This window comes from Rhinolophus sinicus, chromosome 1, assembly GCF_057876585.1.
Source record: "Rhinolophus sinicus isolate RSI-liver-muscle chromosome 1, RSI-T2T, whole genome shotgun sequence".
Classification (NCBI taxonomy): Eukaryota; Metazoa; Chordata; class Mammalia; order Chiroptera; family Rhinolophidae; genus Rhinolophus; species Rhinolophus sinicus.
The window spans coordinates 129,570,901-129,591,413 of NC_142501.1; the positions used below are offsets into that span (position 1 = coordinate 129,570,901).

The following is a 20,513-nucleotide window of genomic DNA, read 5'->3' on the forward strand; positions in this document are numbered from 1 at the left end:
GAATGAACGGATTATAGGGGAGCCTTTCATAGGATGGGTGCTGAATAGTCAGTGTAATAGTAGACCCCACATTTTGTAAAGATAGAAGGTAATAATAGTAGAATATCCTGCTCTTACTTTAATAAAATTTCCCCTTGTTGCTAATGCTGGAAATTTAAGTAGGTTAATGGGACACATTTTTAAAACTTATCACAGAAGCAGGGCAATTTCTTCTTAGATTATTGAAGCAGAGGGAAGGAGGTAAAAGTATGAAAAAAATAGTCATAAAGAAGAGTGCTATTTCAGACTCCTCTGTAGACAGATAAAAATATTAGAGACATTTAACCTCAGAAACTTTTAAAATTATAATTCAGAAAATTAAGACTGTAGCATTTACTTTAGCTATATATGGGGAGATTGTTTCATACTGAAATATAGGACCATAGGTTTTGGTTGAGCTCTGGCAATCCACCAAAGCCTACAGAGGTTGTCTGGGAAAAACTCCTTCTTCCAGAGGGATGACTGATGAGGAAGAATATGATCCAGCCTCCGTGATTAGAGTTAGAAATTGTGTGAGTTGGGAATGGGCCCTACCAGTCATGCTGGTCTTGTGCTTGTTACTCAGGAAAGAGAGAGGAGGAGGATGTTAGGGCTCTTTGGGGCACTTGTGTTTCATCAGCCATCATCTGATCAGGAGTTACTCATTCACGAGTGATCCAGAATTCTTTACTAGTGTGTTTTCCTGCATTTTCACTGCTGACTAATACCCTCAGTTACAAAAGTCCAAAGAAGAGACAGGACGTTTTTTAAAGACTGGTTTCATATTGACGTGAGGGGTCTTACATTTGTCACAGCTTTTGTGACATAAGTCAGAGCCACACTTTCCAAACCATTCTCCTTGTCCTTCCTATCTGCTCATCCACGTGCTCAGAAATTAGTGATCATTTAATGGGACTAGGAAAAAGAGGCAATGGAAGCAAGAATAAAATGTAAAGACAACCATGTGTGTTACAATAATAAAAGTGTACCTTGACGATGGAGACTTTAAAAATAGAGTACTTTACTGGTCAAGATGGCAGAATAGGTAAATGCTGTGCTCACCTCCTCTCACAACCACATGAAAATTACAGCTAAACTTCAGAACAACCATCACTGAGACCCATCTGAAGTCTAGCTGAAAAGAAGTTCTATAACTAAGGACATACAGAAGAAGCCACACCAAGAGGGGCAGGAGGGGCAGAGATGCAGACTGGGCTGGTCCAAAACCCATGTGTAGTGGTTAAAAATCGGGAGGGATATCTCGACTGCGGAAGTGTCACCTGAGGAGCAAGGGGTCCCAGCCACACACCAGGCTCCCTAGCCCAGGGTTCCAGTGCTGGAAACAGAAGTCCCCACAATTTGGGCTGTGAAAACCAAAAGAGATTGTGGCTGAGTGAGACAGAAGGCAGCTGGAGTACAAGGCGCTCTTCTTAAAGAGACCACACAGACTTACTTGCTGAGGGCTCCAGCACTGGGACAGTGGCTCGAAAGGCACCCGGGGACATATGGGGAGGAACTGACTTGTATGGCTGCAGGGTGAGAGCTGAAGCGGAAGCTTCATCCCAGTCAAAAGTGGTGGTAGAATCCATTGTTCCTTTGTTGAGCCCTCCCTGCAAGCAGCCTGTAGATGCAGGTGGGCATCATATCTGAGTCTCCATTAACCTGGCTTACACCATTTACCCCACCCTTGTGATTCCCTGAGACTCTGCATCACCCAATTTGTGGGCCCACCCAAGCTCCTTCCACTGGCTTTTCCATATAATAGTCCTGTCTTGGATCATGCTGTGAACTTTCCTAAAATCTCTCAAACGTTTACAAACCCCAAACATGTAGCATTTGGCCTCAGCATGCCTACTACCTCTTGCTAAGAAGCCCCAAACTTGGCATTGGTGGCAGCCAGCCTTGGTTCAAGGCTTGGCCTCTCTAGGTACCTTTCAAGCCCAGCGCGGTTGGCAATCACCTGCAGATTGTATTGTGGCTCATGTCAGGTGGCTCTGGGCAGGACACAGTCTGCAGCTGAACTTGGCCTGCAGTAGTACCCCTCCCAGGAATCCTCAAGGCCAGCATGCCTGGTGGCCAGCTTCAGACCAAGCTAGAGCACCACCCACCTACCTCTCAGGATGATACATCCAAAAGGCACACTATGCATTCACCAGAGCCTGGCTAAAGCAATTCCTGTTCCATAGGGTTAGGCCCTGCATAACAGCTCCTCCACTGTAGTCACAGCCAGTCCTCACAACCAATGAGCCTGAGGGTCAGTCCTCCCAAATGACATTGAAACAGCAACCAAGGCTCAACTACAATAGGAAGGCACACACAACCCATACAAGGTATATACCTGGAGCATCTAGCTCCGGTGACCAGGAAGACTGCACCACTGTGCCCCACAGGACTCCTGCTACATAAGGCCACTCTACTAAGACCAGGAGACATAGTGGCTCTATCAAATACATACAAACTAACACAGGGAAGCAGGTAAAATGGGGAGACAAAGAAACATGTCTCAAATAAAAAACAGAACAATGTTCCAGAAAAAGAACTAAACAAAATGGAGACAAGTAATCTACCAGATGCAGAGTTTAAAATACTGGTTGTAAGGATACTCAGTGATCTCACGGAGAATTTCAACAAAGAGGTAGGAAACATAAAAATGGAGATAAAAAAAAAACATAAAAAAGAACGGATCAGAAATGAAGAAGACAATAACTGAAATAAGGGATACATTGGAGGGTATCAACAGTAGATTTGATGAAGCAGAGGACTGAGTCAGTGATTTAGAAGATGAAGTAGCAGAAAATACACAACCAGGACAACAAAAAGAAAAAAGAATCCAAAAAAATGAGGATAGTTTAAGGGGCCCCTGGGACATCAAGCATACCAACATTTGCATGATAGAGACACCTGAAGGAGAAGAGAGAGCAAGGAATTGAAAACCTATTTGAAGAAATAATGACAGAAAGTTTCCCTAACCTGGCAAAGGAAATAGACATACAAGCCCAGGAAGTGCAGAGTCACAAACAAGATTAGCCCAAAGATGTCCACACTAAGACATCAGAATTAAAATGCCAAATATTAAAGGCAAAGAGAGACTCTTAAAAGCAGCAAGAGAAAAGCAGTTAGTTACCTACAAGATTGTCAGCTGATTTCCCAACAGAAACTTTGCAGGCCAAAAGGGGTTGACGTAAAATATTCAAAGTGATGAAAAGCAAGGGCCTACAACCAAGATTACTCTACCCAGCAAAGCTATAATTTAGAATCAAAGGACAGAACTTTGATTCTGAAGAGGTTTCCAGTCAAAAAGAAGCTAAAGGAGTTCATAAACCACAAACCAGTATTACAAGAAATGTTAGAAGGACTTCTTTAACAGAAGAAGAAGAAAGCAATAAGATCAAAAATATGAATAATAAAATGACAATAACTACATATCTAGCAACAATTACTTTAAATGTAAATGGATTGTATGCTCCAATCAAAAGATGGGAGGGGGTGCTGAATGGTTAAGAAACAAGACCCTTACATATGTTGCCTATAAGAGACTCACTTCAGATCAAAAGACATACACAAACTGAAAGTAATAGAATGGAAAAAGACATTCCATGAAAATGAAATGAAAAACAAAACTGGGGTAGCAATACTTAAAGCAAGCAAAGTAAACTTTAAAACAGAGGCTATAACAAGAGAAAGAAAGACCCAGTAATCCCACTTCTGGGTATTTACCCGAAGAAACCCAAAACACTACTTTGAAGGGACATGTGCATCCATATGCTCATTGCAGCATTATTTACAGCAGCCAAAATATGAAGGCAACGTGGGTGTCCATTAGGGGATGAACAGGGGAAGAAGAGGTGGTACATATATAATGAAATATTACTCAGCCATGAAAAAGAATGAAATCTTGCCTTCTGCAACAGCATGGGTGGCCCTAAAGGGTATTGTGGTGAGTGGAATAAGACAGGGAATGATAAATGCCAGGTGATTTTACTTATACGCAAAATCTAAAGAACAAAATAAACAACAGAAACAAACTCTTAAATACAGAGAACATTTTGATGGTTGCTGAAGGGGAATTGGGGGGTTTAAAAGAAAATATTAAGTACAAATTGGTAGTTATAAAACAGTCATGAGGATGTAATGTAAAACTTAAGGAATATAGTCAATAATACTCTAATAACTATGTATGGTGTCAGATGGGTACTAGATTTATCAGGGTGATCACTTCGTAAATTATGTCAATGTCTAATCTCTGTGTTGTACACCTGAAACTAATATAATATTGTATGTCAATGGTGTTTGAAAAATAAAAAAAATTATTTAAAATAAATATACTTTTTAACGATATACTAATATTTTCATTCATGTATGCAATGTAAGCAAAGGTAATGAGAGATGTTTTCCCAATCTTATATATTAAAAATGAAAGAAATAAAGAAAAGAGGGAATGGAGGGAGGATGGAAGCTTATAACTAATGTTATTAATTATATGCCCTTCTAATTATTATTAATATTTATAATTCTATTTATCCCTGTCACACCAACAGTGTATAAAGTGTATATATAAAATACTTCAGAGTGAGTTGTAGTATACATTTAAAATGTTGTATTGTAGTCATTCATTCATTCAACATATACCGGGGGTGCCAAAAAAATGTATATAAGTGGACACTATTGTCACCATTGTTCAAGCAGTAGTTCACCGTAATCAGAAGTGTCTGGACACTGATGGTAACCACTTTGAGCACCTCTTGTAATTACAGAAGTCGAACATGACTTGTGTTCATCTTTTATCGGTATATATTCAGTATTACAATTTTAAATAGTTTTCCTTTCTTAAAGTGTGTATACATTTTTTTGGCACCCCCTGTATTTATTGATTTTAAAAAATATTTTTTAAAATCAGTAATTTTAAATAAAATAAGACACTTGTAATTCATCCTACAAACAGCAAAACAGGATACCATGCAAGAAAATAGCAGAGGTGCATAATATAGATTTAGTGCCTGGTAGGACAGGTACTGGGTCAGGGGGTTCTTCCTTGAGTAAATGACCTTAAACTGAGGCCTAGACCAGGAGCAGGACTCAGGATGGGAGGATGCGGGAGAGGAGAGAATTCAGATAGAAGAGACACCATTTACAGTCAAACTACATTAATAGGCCCGACAGATTTTCTTAATAGCACTTTGGTTTTCTATTGGTTTCTGACCAACTGAGAAAGGCTGTACTTTCAATTGGTGCTGACACTATTTGTTTCAAGAAAGTAAGTGCGTATGGAGCCAGGGGGTGTTGGGTGAGGATTTGTGAACCCAAGTCTGTAGAAGTTCAGCAAAATATTTGACTAGGGTATAGCTTCTTAGTCTTCATTAGTGGCTTCATTGAGCTTTTTGATAAGCAGAGAAAAGGAGGAAGATAGAAACATACAGACGTTTGTTTTTGAAAATATGAAATAATTTTGTACCTCAAAGTCAATAGCTTAAGAAACAAGTATTTCAGGGATTGCATCATTTTCTTTTAATACAGAATTTTTTTCCTGAGATTTTAGTTTGCCAAAGAAAGTACAGAACTTTATCAAGCCATTTAAACAAGCAGTTTGTCCATTAAAATAGCCTATCGTTCATTAAGTAGGAAACACTTCTGCAGTTATTTAATATTTTAGGATTATACTAAATCATACACCTGAGTAAAACACTGAAAGGAATCGTCACTGCATTGCGATTCCCTGTTTAGAAGCCGGTGCCAATGCTAAGTTTCTGATCTAAACATGTGTCCTAAGATTTTCGTGCCATCTGGAGTGTGGTTTATAAAGACTACTTATTCTCAAGACTTTTCAGTAAATAATGTGAATACATGGCACTCATATTTATGAATATAAGCCATACCACATTTACGCAATAACCAAGGTTGCAAATGAGCTTGGTTCTGTGAAGATGGATAGGAGGGTGTACATTCCACATTCCATATTGTGGAATGTGTGTGCAAGTTCCTTGATGTTTGAATTTATATACGGGATAGAGATTATTCGTATGTCCCACTTACATAGTATGCACAGCACTTCATCAGACTCTGCTAGGGCCTCCATGGAAGTGTACCCTGAAGAGCAGACACCCACATAAAGGACCAGGACATGGGGAAGGTCAGCTTTGCACTGTGTTTTCAGGCTGATTATTCACTTCTCTGGAGGTGATCAGATCATTGAGGAGTATTAGTTTCCTGTTTTCCTAAGTTTGTTTACTGCCTGCGAGCTCTGTCTGTCTTGCCAACTCCAGGCACTTTCCCTTGGAAGACCATGGCAGTGTGCAACAGTCTCGGGGAAGCAACTGCACACAGTGTTAGAGCAGGAGCTGGATCTGTATCTCATGTACTCTGCTTGCCAAATATGTGTCCTTAGGCAAGTCATTTCACTGTTTCCTACTCTGCAAACCAAGGATGAAAACAGTTCCCGTGGTGTGCTGGAGCCAGCTCGCAGTGCTCCGTCAGAGCGAGTGTGCACCTTTCTTTCAGCTTAGAGCTCAGTGAGGCCTCTGGGTAGGTTGAAAATTGGCCATGGTGGGAGTACTTACACTACCAGCAAAACTGTAAAGCACGTGTTTTGGGGTGGGATCGCACAAAAGAAAGGAACCAGTTGTTAAATATTTATCAGCGCAGCACTAAGTAGTTCCTACCTCATAAGGTCTTGTGAAGATAACTAAGATAATGCTTGATATGCTTAGCATAGAAGGAAAGCGCATAGTTAAGTGTTCAATTCCTTTGTTCTGCACTCCTTTCATTTTCTTTTTCTCTTATTTTTTACCCCAAGACATGTTTTCGTGAGCCTTTCAGACTTATTCACCTTGCTTTGATTTCTTGGTTGTTTGAAGGCATTTGCTACTTTAACGTAATTTCAACATTGGAGGAAAGCATGTAAATCACTAAAACAAGATGCTTATTTTCTGAGGAAGTACATGGAGCACAGAAAGCTGGAGTCATTGATCCAAGCTGAAATAGCTACTGGTAGTCCCAGAAGAGGTGGTCAGTCTGAATGAAGTTTTTACCACTCTATGCGATGCCACCTGCCTATGCTGATGGAATTATTTAGTTGTACAAAAATCATATTAACATAAGTAAATGAAAAAAAGTTACCAATTAATTCCCCCAAATAAAACGTTTTACTTCTAATCCGCAGACACATATTTAAGTATATATAACAGTAGCATAATTTTTATGTTCTGCATTTTTTACTTGATATCATATATCTTGATTTAAATTGACTTTAAATATTTTCTTAATGGAGTAATTTTTAGCTTTCAGAAAGAGTTCTTGCTTGAAGATAAAGAGCAACTTGCTAACTGCAAAAGAAGAATCAATGCTAAGGTTTTAACTGCACTTCCTAAAGGTAAGACTTTTTCTAAATGGTTGACTAGTGTCCTGGGCATATAAGTATTATGTCATGTGATTTTCTTTGAGAACACTCAGTGACTTCCAGCTTGTAATCTCTGTTGTGTCCTTTTCTGCCTCATCCAAACATTAACCTCAATTAGAGGACCTCTCTTCTTGCATTTTTAATCTTCACGTATTTATGTGTCCTCTCCCTTGCATTTTAGTCTTCCTCAAGTTTTCTTTGGAGGCTGGATGGGGAGGGTGCGAGAGGGTTCCTATAATCAGCCTTACCTCATGTCTTTCCCACCTTTCGCCATCTCCAAGGGTGGTGAGTTCTGTTGATATGCCCATTTCTTCTCCATTCACCCTCTCCCCCTCCCTTCAGCCTCTTGCTGTTTCCCAGGGTTCCATTTAATATCTTGGAGCTCCCTACTGGACTATACACTGGGCCACCATTGCAGACTGTATCTACATCATTCCTCTTCTGCCCCAAGTAGACACTCGCACATTCGGTGACTTAGTATTTTCATTGATAAAGATGCACATGCAGTAGATTATTTGCATCTACAGTCAGAGGAGGGTCCGCCCACTTTTGCCTGTGAAATGATGTGAACATTACCAGATCTTTGTCTCCACCCACTATAACACGAGCACAGGGGAGTACCAGCTCACAAACTGTCTTCATCCTGAATGAGCTGTATAACCTTTACTTCAGAAGAAACCAAATTGGTGCAAGGTCAGATTTCCTTTTCTTCCTTGAAAGAAAAAAAAAAAAAAATGATATCACGACATCAACCCCAAGAGAAATTAAACCAGAAAAAAAAGATTCTTTTAACGGAAACTAAATCCAGTGTAAAAGGCCCACTGACAAATTGACGTATACTCTGAGTGGGTGATATCCTTAGACATAGTTTAATGAAGATTGGTATATGAAGGACCCCAGAGATTTGTCCTAGCGGAGAAAACTTAAACAGGGCCATTTTGTCAAGCCCATATAAAACTGTCAACTGAAATATAGGATTATTCTGTGTTGCTCCAGAGGCCAAAACTAAGAATAATGTGTAGAATTACAATGAGGTAGGTGAGATTTCATATGAGAAAGAAAATTCTAGTAATTCATAGAACTGAGAAGTGAAATGGACTGCATTGTGATCTCATCAGCTCTGCTTATTAAATAGCCAAGGAAGGTCATATGACCGTGTATTGAAGGGCAGGACAGAGGCTGTGGAGGGTTCCCACGCGGATGGGTGTGTGGGCCAGGTGTGAAATGGAAGGCTCCTTCCAATTTCAAAGTTTGTGAAAAACAGAGAAACTCAATTTAATCTGAGCCATATTTAAAATCTATGAAGATGATCAAAACAAATTATAGGAGTGAACAGACTGATTTTAGAAATACCTTAGAATATGTGACTGGTTAGGCAAAGTTCTATATAGCAAAATGTGAAGGGTCCCTCTTCCTCTCTCTCTCTACAACAGTTCTTTTTTGTTTTAATACCACAGACAGTTTTGTAATCAGAATAATGAAAAACAATATGAGATGCTAGGTTCCTAAAGGTTGAACAACTTGTAGCTCCATATATAACAAAATTTAAAAACAAATAAGCTTATTAACCAGTTTTATTAGAAAACTTATCATAATCAGTCATGAAAACAAATTTTCACAAATCAAAGATGATAGCTTTATGTATTAACCAGATTTATATTTCTAAATTACCAAGATCTCTAAAACATACTTAAAAAGTACCAGAACCTCCCCATGCCCCTAAATTTCATCTAAATTCCCCGTAGTCTTATTTCACCATCTTTGCCTTCATGAATTTGGACAGGAATGTTTGGAAAGACCCATACATTATCAGCAAACTTTTTATTTCTCCATCTTAACAGATATGTTAAGGATTCTATCAGCTCTTGGCAATATAAGGTTAAAAATAGGAATTGATTATAACTTTTTTAATAATGACATAGAGTTTTATGTTTATTTATAAGTTTACAGAAGTCTCTTTCTCTTCATTTAGTGAGGAATTCTTGCTTCTGTGGAATTGAGCCTTAAAATGATCATTGATTTTCCTCTAAGGGATTTCCTTTAACTATATCACAATCAGGTAATCAAGAGATTAAAAACCTTTACTTATGTGAAGGTTATAATATTAAAATAGATTTTCCATTTAGGAATTATGAAATGGACCAAATACATTACTGTACTTTTTAACAGCTTTATTAAGATATAATTCATATCCCATACAATCCATCCATTTAAAGCATACGATTCAGTGGCTTTTAGTATATTCACAGAGTCATGCATCCATCACCACAGCCAATTTTAGAACATTTCATTACCCCAAAAAGAAACCCCACACTTCTCAGCCATCACTCCTCCCCCTTATCCCTCTAATTTTGTAATTACTTATTTTATAAGCTGCTCATCTTTATATTAGTGGCTTCCATCCAAGTGTCAAAGTTAAAGTGCTTCCTCCTGTGGGAAGTAAGATCAGTATTCAGAATATTCTTTATGTATCCTGTGCTCTTAGGCTGTCAAATGTAGGGTAAGAGCAATGTGTTCTTGGCAGTCCCCCGCCACTTATATTGCTTTGGAAGATTCTGTGTACTCAGGTTTGGAGGACTGAAATCAACAATAACTTTTCCACATGGCCTGTGTCTCAGAGCTAATTGAAGAATTGTGTTTCTCAAGAAAAGTACCTGGCAGACCTGAATATTGGTATTAAATATTATTACAAAGCATACTAAGCAGTTAAATAATTTTGTTGTAGCCCTGATATCAAATCCCATTGAATTGTCTTACTTGGAAAATGACCAACAAATTCCCATCAAAAATAACTAAAAGATATAGACTCATAGAATCCATATTGTTTAGACAAGGGCGGCAAATTAAAAAGTAGGCATAATAATTGATAATTTAGTATATGTCAGAGTTTTAATGTGTTTGAAAGCAAAGTACAAATTTATTACAACAGAAGTTAGATCAGCTGTGCTTGTTTATGTCTGGATTACTATAATATTAATCAGTATTATTATTTCCTGAACCATTTATGATTTATATACATTATGACACAGAATACAATCAATTGAATTATGGCTGTTTAGTCTAATTTTAAAAGCATTCTTCTTCCTCATATTTAGGAAATGCACAGTAATGAATTTAGAGATAAAGGGGCATCATGCTGCAACTTACTCTTAAATGGTTCAGAAAAAAATAATATGTAAATATATGTGTATATGTGCTTGTGTATATAAACACATGCACACATAAATATGCATATGGAAAGAGAAAAAAAGGATAAAAATAAACCAAATGTAATGAAATGTTACCATATTATGAAGGATGTATTTTAGCTTTTCTATAAGACTGAAGTTATGCAATAATTTTAAAGGAAAGAATTATTTTGGTAGATCATAAACAATAATAAACTATGTTTAAGACTAGTAAGCAGAAGATAACTGTGGTAGGACTGTAGGCAGTCTCTATAATTGAAACAGTAGAGTGACAGCAGAGACTTCCACAGTAAAAGTGACTTTCATAATTTCTTAGTATTAGCTTTTTTTCAATGCTTTATAATAAACCTGACCAAAATTCAGTGGGAGGAACTAATGAGGACAAGTGCCAAATGAAGTTTCTTTCCTTGTAAAGGACAAAAAAGGTGCATACACATCAATTCAAATAAAATATTATTTTCATTTATATAATTGAAGTATTTTTCCACAGGTTAAATATACTAGAGTAATTATATTACATGTTGTTTTACTAATTTTACTTTTAAATTATAGACTTGGAGAAAGGATGCCAAACCCAAGATGTCTATTACTTCTTTTTGTCTTCCATATTATTTCTTTCCCCTATAATCTCATGTCTATAGGAATAAAGCAAATTGGTAATTAAAAATATATTTGTAAGAAAGAATAGACTGAGAGGTAATATTTTTGCTGGAGGAATTATTTTTTTCCCTAAAAGATTCGACATAGATTTTCGCTAAGAATTAATAAGCTCACCAATACATTTATAGTGTAGTTTGATGGATGACCTTTCATTCCTCAGTCCATGGTCAGAGAGGACTGTAAGGTTTTAGGCTTGAAATAGTTTTGAGTTTGAATGTACACGTGATTGAAAGAGTGCGATGACGGGCTGGCGTTCTCTATCATTGTCATAACCTAGGGCACAATCTAGGGACAGACTTCCTATTAGAAATCTTTGTCTTGGGACCAGTGGTTCTCAATCCAGGACAGTGCCATCCCAAAGTGGGCTTTGGAAACACATGGGAATATTTTTGTGTTACACCAGTGGGATAATTTGGCATTTAATAGGAGAGCCAGGGCTACTCACCAGCCTGCAGTGAAAGGCTCACGACAAATAAATTTCCCACTTGGAAGGCCACGAGTACCCCCGTAGTGATCTGTGATCTACTCCACTGCCAGCATTCTGAGTCTGTGACCTTGATGAGGTGTGCCTGGATGTCTCCAAAATGGTGTCCTGAGACTTCTTATACCTAGCAGTGAATGGCTGTCACATGACATTACTCACTGGTGGGTTGCCCAGCCTATTTTGTATAGAAAGCGAGAGATCCCAAAGGACAGGAGCATAATGGCTTACCCGCCAGGTCCCTCACTTTCCTGTCACTGTCCCAGGCTTCTTAGGGTTCAGTTTCTGTGTTGAACTATATTCTGACTACCAGCCTGCCCCCTTCTCATATAGAATGTTGAAACAGGACAGTAATGGCAGTAGTAAAAGTATGTAGTTTTCTTGTGGGTGAGACGTTTGCGTAGTCTCACAATTAGTTGATCTTTCCTTCCAGAATATGGGAAACAAAGAAGAATATTAGGAAGCAACTTGTTGCTTAGCTTTTTCACTGTACTACTGGAATCACTTTTTGATGTCTTCAGTTACATAATTTTTATAGAAAAATTTAAAATTTAATGACATGAAAGTAATTTTTACAGTTTCAAATTAGGACAAAAATAGTATGTATTAACTTTTCCCAGTGGAAGTTATATGGCACTCTGAGTGCGTTACATTAATACTTTTATCCTTACCCTGTCTTCGTCCATTTGGACTGCTATAACAAAATAATCATAATCTGGGTGGCTTATAAACAGCAAACTTTTATTGCTCACAGTTCTGGAGGCTGGAAATCCAAGATCAGGGTGCCAGCATGGCCGGTTCTTATGAAAACCCTCTTCTGGGTTGCAGATTGCCAACTTCCGGTTGTATGTCCTGGGGGGAAAGGGCTAATGGCAGAAGAGGAGAGGGAGCTCTGTGGGGCCTCTTTTGTAAGGGCACTAATCCCAACCATGAGGCCAGAGCCTAATCACTTCCCAACGGTCCCATCTCCTCGCACTGCATGACTTTGGGGATCAGGATTTCAACATAGGTATTTTGTGGGGGACATAAACATCCAGTCCATAACATACCTAGTTGAAATGATTTGGGGAGAGAGAAGATAAGTGTCATGCAAGTGCCATTATGCTACCCAGGACCCTGTTAATATACTCTATTTCTCAGTTATGGGTTTGAGGCATGGGTTTAAAACATACCTGTCAGAGCACTTGGAATTTGGTTATGACAGCTTCTGAGCAGTCTCATAAATAATACAGCTCCATTCTCCTCTTTGGGATTTAAATAATTAATTGATGCTCTTTGGTTTATATCATTCTCGGAAATATTTTCAAACTATGTGCTACCTGCCATTAAAGTTGTAAAGTTTCTAAATCTCACTAGTTAATTTGTTAACTGAGAAGCTATTATTAGCCAAGCTTATTAGCCAAGCTATTATTAGCCAAGCTATTATTACCCAAGAGGCAGTAGGGCAGACAGGCAGCGTTATCATTACACCCACATCTTCTAAATGGGAACATAATTAACATTGCAGAGCAAGCACACCTCTGCCTCTAGCTACTCGGCTTCCTAGGAAGGCCAATTGAGAAAAAACTCATTTGAAGCCAACGGTCTTAACAAAAGTCAATCCAACTAAATTTTTTAAATGGCTTTCATTTAAAAATAAGTAAATAAAAACAAGGCTTGCATCTCAGAACACAGTCAAAGGGCAGCATGAAAGCGTGTGTGTTTGGGGTTGGGGGTGGGGTTTGACTCATTACTGAAAATGACCCCTTTACAAAACCAAATGGACATTCAAGCAGCTGAAAATTTCTTCTATGACTCAGCCTTTCAAAAGGGCCCCAGGGCTGTCTGTGACTCCTCTCCCTCCCCCACCCTCCTTGGATCCTTAGTGGAGTCACTCAGATGAGCCCTCATGAATTCCCGTGATTGAGGAGGAGACTGGAAGAGAGACCTTTATTCGTCACAAAATTTGGCTATTTCTCCAAAGAAACAATTGTTGGGCATCTCAGTAATACCCTTGTAGTCAGTATCACGAAACCCTCCCAACATCAGCAAAACATTTATCTGGTCATCCAGTGTTGCGAGGAGAATTACAGTAATTACTTTATCCATCATCCACCTAAATTATAGCAAGGAAACAAGTGTCAACATTTCCTTCCAGAGAAAGCCTGTACAGGGAGGCTTAGGCACTGCATTGATCTAAACTGCAGTTCATGGAGGCGCTCTCCACTAGGTACCGTTGGAAGCACAATCAGGTAGTTACAGATAATTATAGGTTAAATGATAGGGTTAAATAGGAGTGCTGTGTCATGGTTGTCGTAGTTTACCAATGGGCAGTGGGGACCCATAGTATTAGTCTCTACTCTTGCAGATGTCAATGAAAAGCTTAAAATATTTCCTAAACCTAATAACAGTTGAAAACAGTTACTGGGATATCTCCATGCTAGATGAGTCTTACTGATTAGGACTCATCTGACTCCCCTGGATGAAATAAAACTTGCTCCTATCACTCTGTCTCTTACTCAACATGGTTTTACTTCTTAATCCAAGCTGAGGCGTGTGTGCATGTGTGCGTGCGTGTGTGTATATGTGTGTACGTGTGTGTGGACATGTGGACACGTGGACACACATGCCTCTCATTTGGCGTCTGCCTTCCTCATTAGAAAATGATCTCAGGAAAGCAGGTACTGCATCGGCTTTGTGTAGCACTGTTACATGGGGAGTCAAGAACAGAAACAGGAGTTCAATAAATATATGTTGTACAAGTGAGTAAAACAAATGCATAACTAGGAAATGCTGGACTATCTTTTCATTCCTTTGTTTGTTTCAGTTGCAGAATTAAGAAAAATCTTTGAACCAAAGAGTAAAGAATTTTTAGAAATGAAAAGGTAAGACATTTATTGTATGAAGTAGAAATCCTGGTAAAGAAGTATTCAGTTTTCCCTTCGAATTGATTTCCATTGCTCACTATGCCTTTGTTGGTGCCTTGCACAGAAAAGAAAGAATTGCCAGGCGCTTAGAAGGAATTGAAACAGACACTCAGCCCATCCTCTTACAGAGCTGCACAGGGTTAGTGACGCACCGGCTGCTGGAGGAAGACACACCCAGATATATGCGAGCCACAGACCCGGCCAGCCCCCATATCGGTGAGCGTCCTTTGGTGACCCGTCCTCAAACAGGTTATTCCACAGAGCCTTTTTAATCTAGTGGTATTGGAAAATGAGATATTCCACAGAAGTGAACTGTGTGATGTAATTATTTATTAAATACAGGTATTTGTTAAAAACCACAGTGACACTCAGCTCTGCCCTGCCTCAGGTATGGTCCGCCAGTATCACAGCCCTGGTACACTGTGAGACAACTGATGACCAGTCATTTCTCCCCCTAGCCTATAACCCCTCAAAGACAGAGACTGTGTCTCTTTCTTCGCATCTTCGGGGCCCTGGCACAGGACCAGCTTGCTGTCAGAGGTCCTTAGTAAAAGTTTGTTTGGTAAAGGACTAAATGAGACAGGTTTAAACAGAATGCCCAGGTGCCCAGCACGGGGCTCGGCTGCTCTTAGGAAGGAATGTTAAGGGCATAGCTGGACCTTAAATGGTTAGGGTTCTTACTCTACCTGTTTATTGCATAAACATTCTATTTCAATTATTTTAACATATGTAATTTTAAATGGATCCCATATTTATTTCATATTATACAATATGTCAGACATGACTTAGCTTTTCCTTGATTGCTCAGTCATTGTTAGGGGCATCAAATATTCAACTTGACCTTCGGAGAGGGTGACCCATACAGGGCTATTCTTTCCACCCCTGTCCCTGGCTCTGCAGCTCCGTGACGCTGCTTTTTATAGCCAGTGTTTTCTAGTTTCTTCCTCAGAGAGGGCTGTTGACCTCACTTCATGATGTTATCGGTTTGCTTGTCTCTATGATTTCTGATCTTTTATGGCAAGAAAACTAAAGAACTAAGATTCTGTAATAAGATTCTGTAATAAAATGGTACTGAGAAAATGGGTTGTAGTGGGGTGGGGGAAGGGAACATATTTCTCTTCTCGCTTTGCATTGAACACAAAATTAAGTTCCAATTAATTACATAACTAATTTTAAGAAAATAATTATAAACATGGAAACATGGGTGAATATTTAATTCAAGTTGAATAGAAAAGGACTTTCAAAACACAGAGGCAGCTGTAGAAATCACAAATGATCAGATCAGTTGACTTGACTACATAGTAATTAACATCTGTACTTAAAGAAAATTTTATATGTAGACTTCACAAAAAAATTAAACAAGCAAGTTTGAAAATATTTATAAATAAGAAAGGCTCATATTCCTATAAAAGTTTACACAAACCAATAAAAATGACACTATGAATCAATACCATTTCCCTGAAAATAAGACCTAGCCAAACAATCAGCTCTAATGCATCTTTTGGAGCAAAAATTAATATATGACCCAGTATATGTTGTATTATATTATATTATATTATATCCGGTCTTATAGTAAAATAAGACCAGATCTTTTATTAATTTCTGCTCCAAAAAGCACAGTAGAGCTGACTGGCTAGGTCTTATTTTCAGGGGAACATGGTAGAATATAGAACAATCAGCTTGATCAGGTAGATATTCCAGAGAAGAAAAAGATAATACAAATGGCTACTAAAGAATTGAAAGGTGCATATATTTTCTTCCAGTAATCAAAGGAAACTTTTCAAATTAATGCTCAATGTTTGTAAAGAGTATATATTGCAGATTCAAGTGGAAATTGATGCAGATTTCGTAGCAATTATTTTGATAATCTAGCATGTGTCTTAAAATAATATACTTTCTGATCAAACAATTTTACAAGTCTATTGTGATAGTAATCAGAAAATCGACTGATTATAAGTTAGAAACAACTTAAATGCCCACTAATATGAGAAGGGTTAAATTAACTACGGATGTCTGCTGGATAAAATATTATGAAGTCTTAAAAGAATGATGTCTTCAAAATAAGATTTCCAAATATAGAAAAGTGTTTTATATGGAAATGAATGTTATATAAAACATGAATTATTTTATACAGAAAAAAAGGAGAATATAATTATGTAAAAGACTAGAAGGAATATATATATAGAAATGTTTGGCAAATTATCAGTTTGTTGATTATCAAGTATTATGTATTAGTGATTACTGGTGCTTTGGGGTTTTACCTTGTTATGTTCTCATAGTAGACATTTTCTCATCCAGCATGTGTACTATAATTGGAAAAAGCCACTTCGGTTTTAAAAAGCACACATAACAACAACCTGGTGAATATTGACATGGACCATTATTGTTATGGTTACTATCAGAGCCCGTGAAACCACAAGCCCTCACTTGTCAAATTACAGCAGTACAAATTATCTGTTATCTTTTCTAGAGGGCTCTGAACTCATCCTCTGGCCTCACACATGAAATATTAAACTCAAAAACATAAAAGTAAATCAATAAGGGGAAATAAGCACTGAGGAAGGACTAAAGAAAGAGTTCTCAGGAGCGAGGGACTGAGCTTTGTTTAGTTCAGCCCGTGCTTTACGTGGCTTGCAGAGCCCACAGAACATTTGCAGCCTACGAGGATTTCACTGCAGATCTCAGACCTCTTCAGCATCCCAGGGAAACCATTTTAGCTAACTAACTACACCTGTGTGAGAAACTGGGCCCTCACAGCCTGTGCGCTTAAGTGTGTATTGTGTACAGAGCAGAGTATAGTACATTCGTGTCTTCACTTAAATCTGTTTCTTATCCATGTGATCTTCTTATAGGTCGATCAAATGAAGAGGAAGAAACTTCTGATTCTTCCTTAGAAAAGCAGACTCGACCCAAACACTGCACAGAAACCTCAGGTGTCCATGGTGAATCATTCTATAGTTCAGGTATCATGGATACCCAGGGTCTTGAGTCCAAAGCTGAAAGAATCGCAAGGTACAAAGCAGAGAGGAGACGGCAACTGGCAGAAAAATATGGGCTATCTCTGGATTCTGAAGCAGACTCTGAATCTCTGTCTCGATATACCAAGTCCAGGAGGGAGACCGATACTGTTGAGAAAAGGGGAGGAAAAAGTGACAGGCCAGCCGAGTCAAGCAAAGATTTGAGTTCTGCATACTCCAGGACTGAGATCCCAGGGCTCAGGACCTGTGTGGCTGAATCCCAGGAATATGGTGTTTCTGACACAGAGGTGCTGCTCAACGTGGAAAACCAAAGACGAGGTCAACAGCTGAGTGCCATCGGGCAGCAGACCCGTGACCTGCCCCCCACGGTTGAGAGTTCCTCATCCTTCCCATTCTCTGGGCGAGACTGCTCCTTCAGTGAAGTGCCAAGGTCCCCAAAGCAAATGCCCAGCGTGCCCCTCTCCTCACCTCGGCAGCCAGCCTCCCCGAGCCACTCTGGTGACCCCGCACTCCCAGCTGAGGCGCGATCCAGGTAAGCCTTCAGCCCGTGCAGACCACCATTAACATGGGAAGGGCCCGTGTCTTCTCTTTGCTTGGAGTGTCTTGGAATCTGCTCACTGCAGAAATGATAAGATACATGATTTTTTAGTTTCTACAACATCAAAACCGCTTCTGCCAAAGTAGGAAGGCTCGCTTCTGTTTCATTTTTCAATAAACCAGTGTCATGGGGACACTTTCATGGACACCTTATTTCAGGACCCTTCTTTTTAATGTTTCTCAGCTGCCTTTTAACAATTGTCTTTTTCTCTATTTGTTTTTCTATAATCATGCCCAAGACTTCTCGGTGATCGCTTTTGTTGCTGTCATTTAAAATCCCAAAGCAGAAGGATTATGATCAGGGGAAGGGTCTCAGTTTGTGTATGAGATATGAGTACAGTATACACAGAAAATACCTAACATGTAGTATTGTATGTCTGTCAACATGCTAAGAAAACAGTCGTTTATAAGAATACCTTATTAAAAATTAAGGAAAATTACTGTGTAATAGGATCATCCAAAGACAAGAATGGCTTCTGTTTGGAAAAATCAGAAAAGGTATAAAACCAGAAAGTTAAATATCAGAAGAGAATATATGTTTCTTTCTACATTTAAATTTCAAAATTTAAATTTAATAAATGTGATGACCATATTTAAAATGCAATTTTCTTAAACATCCTACTTTCAGGTTTGGGGTCATTGTCTAGGTAAACTCATAAGTGTACTTTTCAGCTCAAACAAGCACTTCACTGGTGAATTGAGGAAGGATGAGAACCTAAGGTCAAGCAAATTTATTCTAAAAGAAAAAAAGATTTGGTAAATACTCCTATTTATTTCACATTGGGACAGGGCAGTATATGAGGTCATTTTTAAGTAGTAGTAATATATCTAAAACAGATCATTTTAGTTATTGAAGTTTTTGATCATTCACATTAAAATATTTAGAGACATCTTCCAAGAGAATTAAATACTGTGGATCCTGAGGTTGTATTTTGAGGGCCATTGTTAAATCTTTGGACTTAACTCTTGTAATTTAGGGACTGTGACCTTTGTCTCATATTTTGAAAGGAAAGTCTACTGTTTGGGAAATTTGCATTTCATAGTAGAAACTGTTCTTGTCTTAGTTACTTTCTATCAAAGCAAATTCTTCCTGTGTTTCGTGAGCAGGACAAAGAAACCTAACATACTGATTTAGAAAGAAAGAGATTTGCAATTACCTGTATTAAAATAATAAGGGATCTAATTTCTGGTTGCCATGTTATGAAAACTGTTTAAGTTGTTATCTCGGCAACTAGGTTAGTCATTTAGATCCCATAGAATTAGATTCAGAGTGGTATTTTGAATCAGTTGTGATAATAATAATAAAAACTTTGTGGAGCATTCCAGGTAAAAAGATAGGATACTTAATAGTTTTATGTGAATTAAAATCTTAATATTCATATATATATGTATAATATATAATATAATATAATATAATATAATATAATATAATATAATATAATATAATATAATATAATATAATATAATATATATAATATAATAATATATACAATATACATATAACTTAAAATCTTGAGCCATTTCTTTCTAGGTTAGTTGAAGAAGCATATTACCTAGAGGCTTTCTTAAGCCTCGCCTTAGCCTCACATTGCCTTACTTTCACAAAGAAAGGCATAAAAGAATTAAGAAATTGTAAAGAAGTTCTTGAGAAGACACATGCTTTATTTTTTTAAACCATTTAAGGCATACAATTCTATTTAGAGGCAAAGAAACACAACTCATTTCATAGATAGAAGGAAAATACCTGAAATATCTTTATATTAAAAAGAATGGAAAATAATGTATGACAGTATGACATTAAACAATGATTAAGATTTCTTTTGGAATTACTCCACTTGTTCATCTTGTAAAGATGTATTTAAAAAGGATTAACATTATGCTAGATGTCCTTTCTCTAGTGCCAGGTAATTCAGAAAGTGATTGTTGCCTGATTTCTATGTGTGGGGAAGAAAGGCAAAAAAATACTTTGTGAACTAAAACAGTAACCAAAGAAACCTCGGTTGCCCAGTAACCAAAAGTGAAAATAAGATGTCATCAATATGAACATATGTAACAGAAAAGTTAAAGAAGCTCCAAGAATGACAAAAAAGCATCTACAAACAACAAAACAATTTAATATTACTTTTAATCGTGGATTTGTTCTATCATTAAAACAGAATATTTTTCTCACTCCTTTACTGTATGTACTCTCTCATCACCTAGTTCTGCCAGGTTTTTTGGCTATTAATCTCTGAATTAACTCATTCCCATTTCATCATTTCATTTTGTGCTCACTAGCAAGAGGCTGTTTTT

General features: G+C 37.9%; 1 protein-coding gene across 24 annotated transcripts in view; it reads left to right on the forward strand.

The window, feature by feature from the left end:
• SVIL (supervillin) overlaps positions 1 to 20,513 on the forward strand; it is a 222,385-nt gene that overhangs the window by 124,839 nt on the left and 77,033 nt on the right. For all 24 annotated transcript variants that reach the window (XM_074324735.2, XM_074324729.2, XM_074324730.2 and 21 more), the window contains 4 exons: positions 7,293 to 7,384; positions 14,547 to 14,604; positions 14,711 to 14,862; positions 17,499 to 18,156. In XM_074324735.2, the coding sequence (XP_074180836.2) occupies positions 14,597 to 14,604; positions 14,711 to 14,862; positions 17,499 to 18,156 (818 nt within the window). In that variant the 5' untranslated portion in view covers positions 7,293 to 7,384; positions 14,547 to 14,596. The remainder of the gene's footprint in view (positions 1 to 7,292; positions 7,385 to 14,546; positions 14,605 to 14,710; positions 14,863 to 17,498; positions 18,157 to 20,513) is intronic.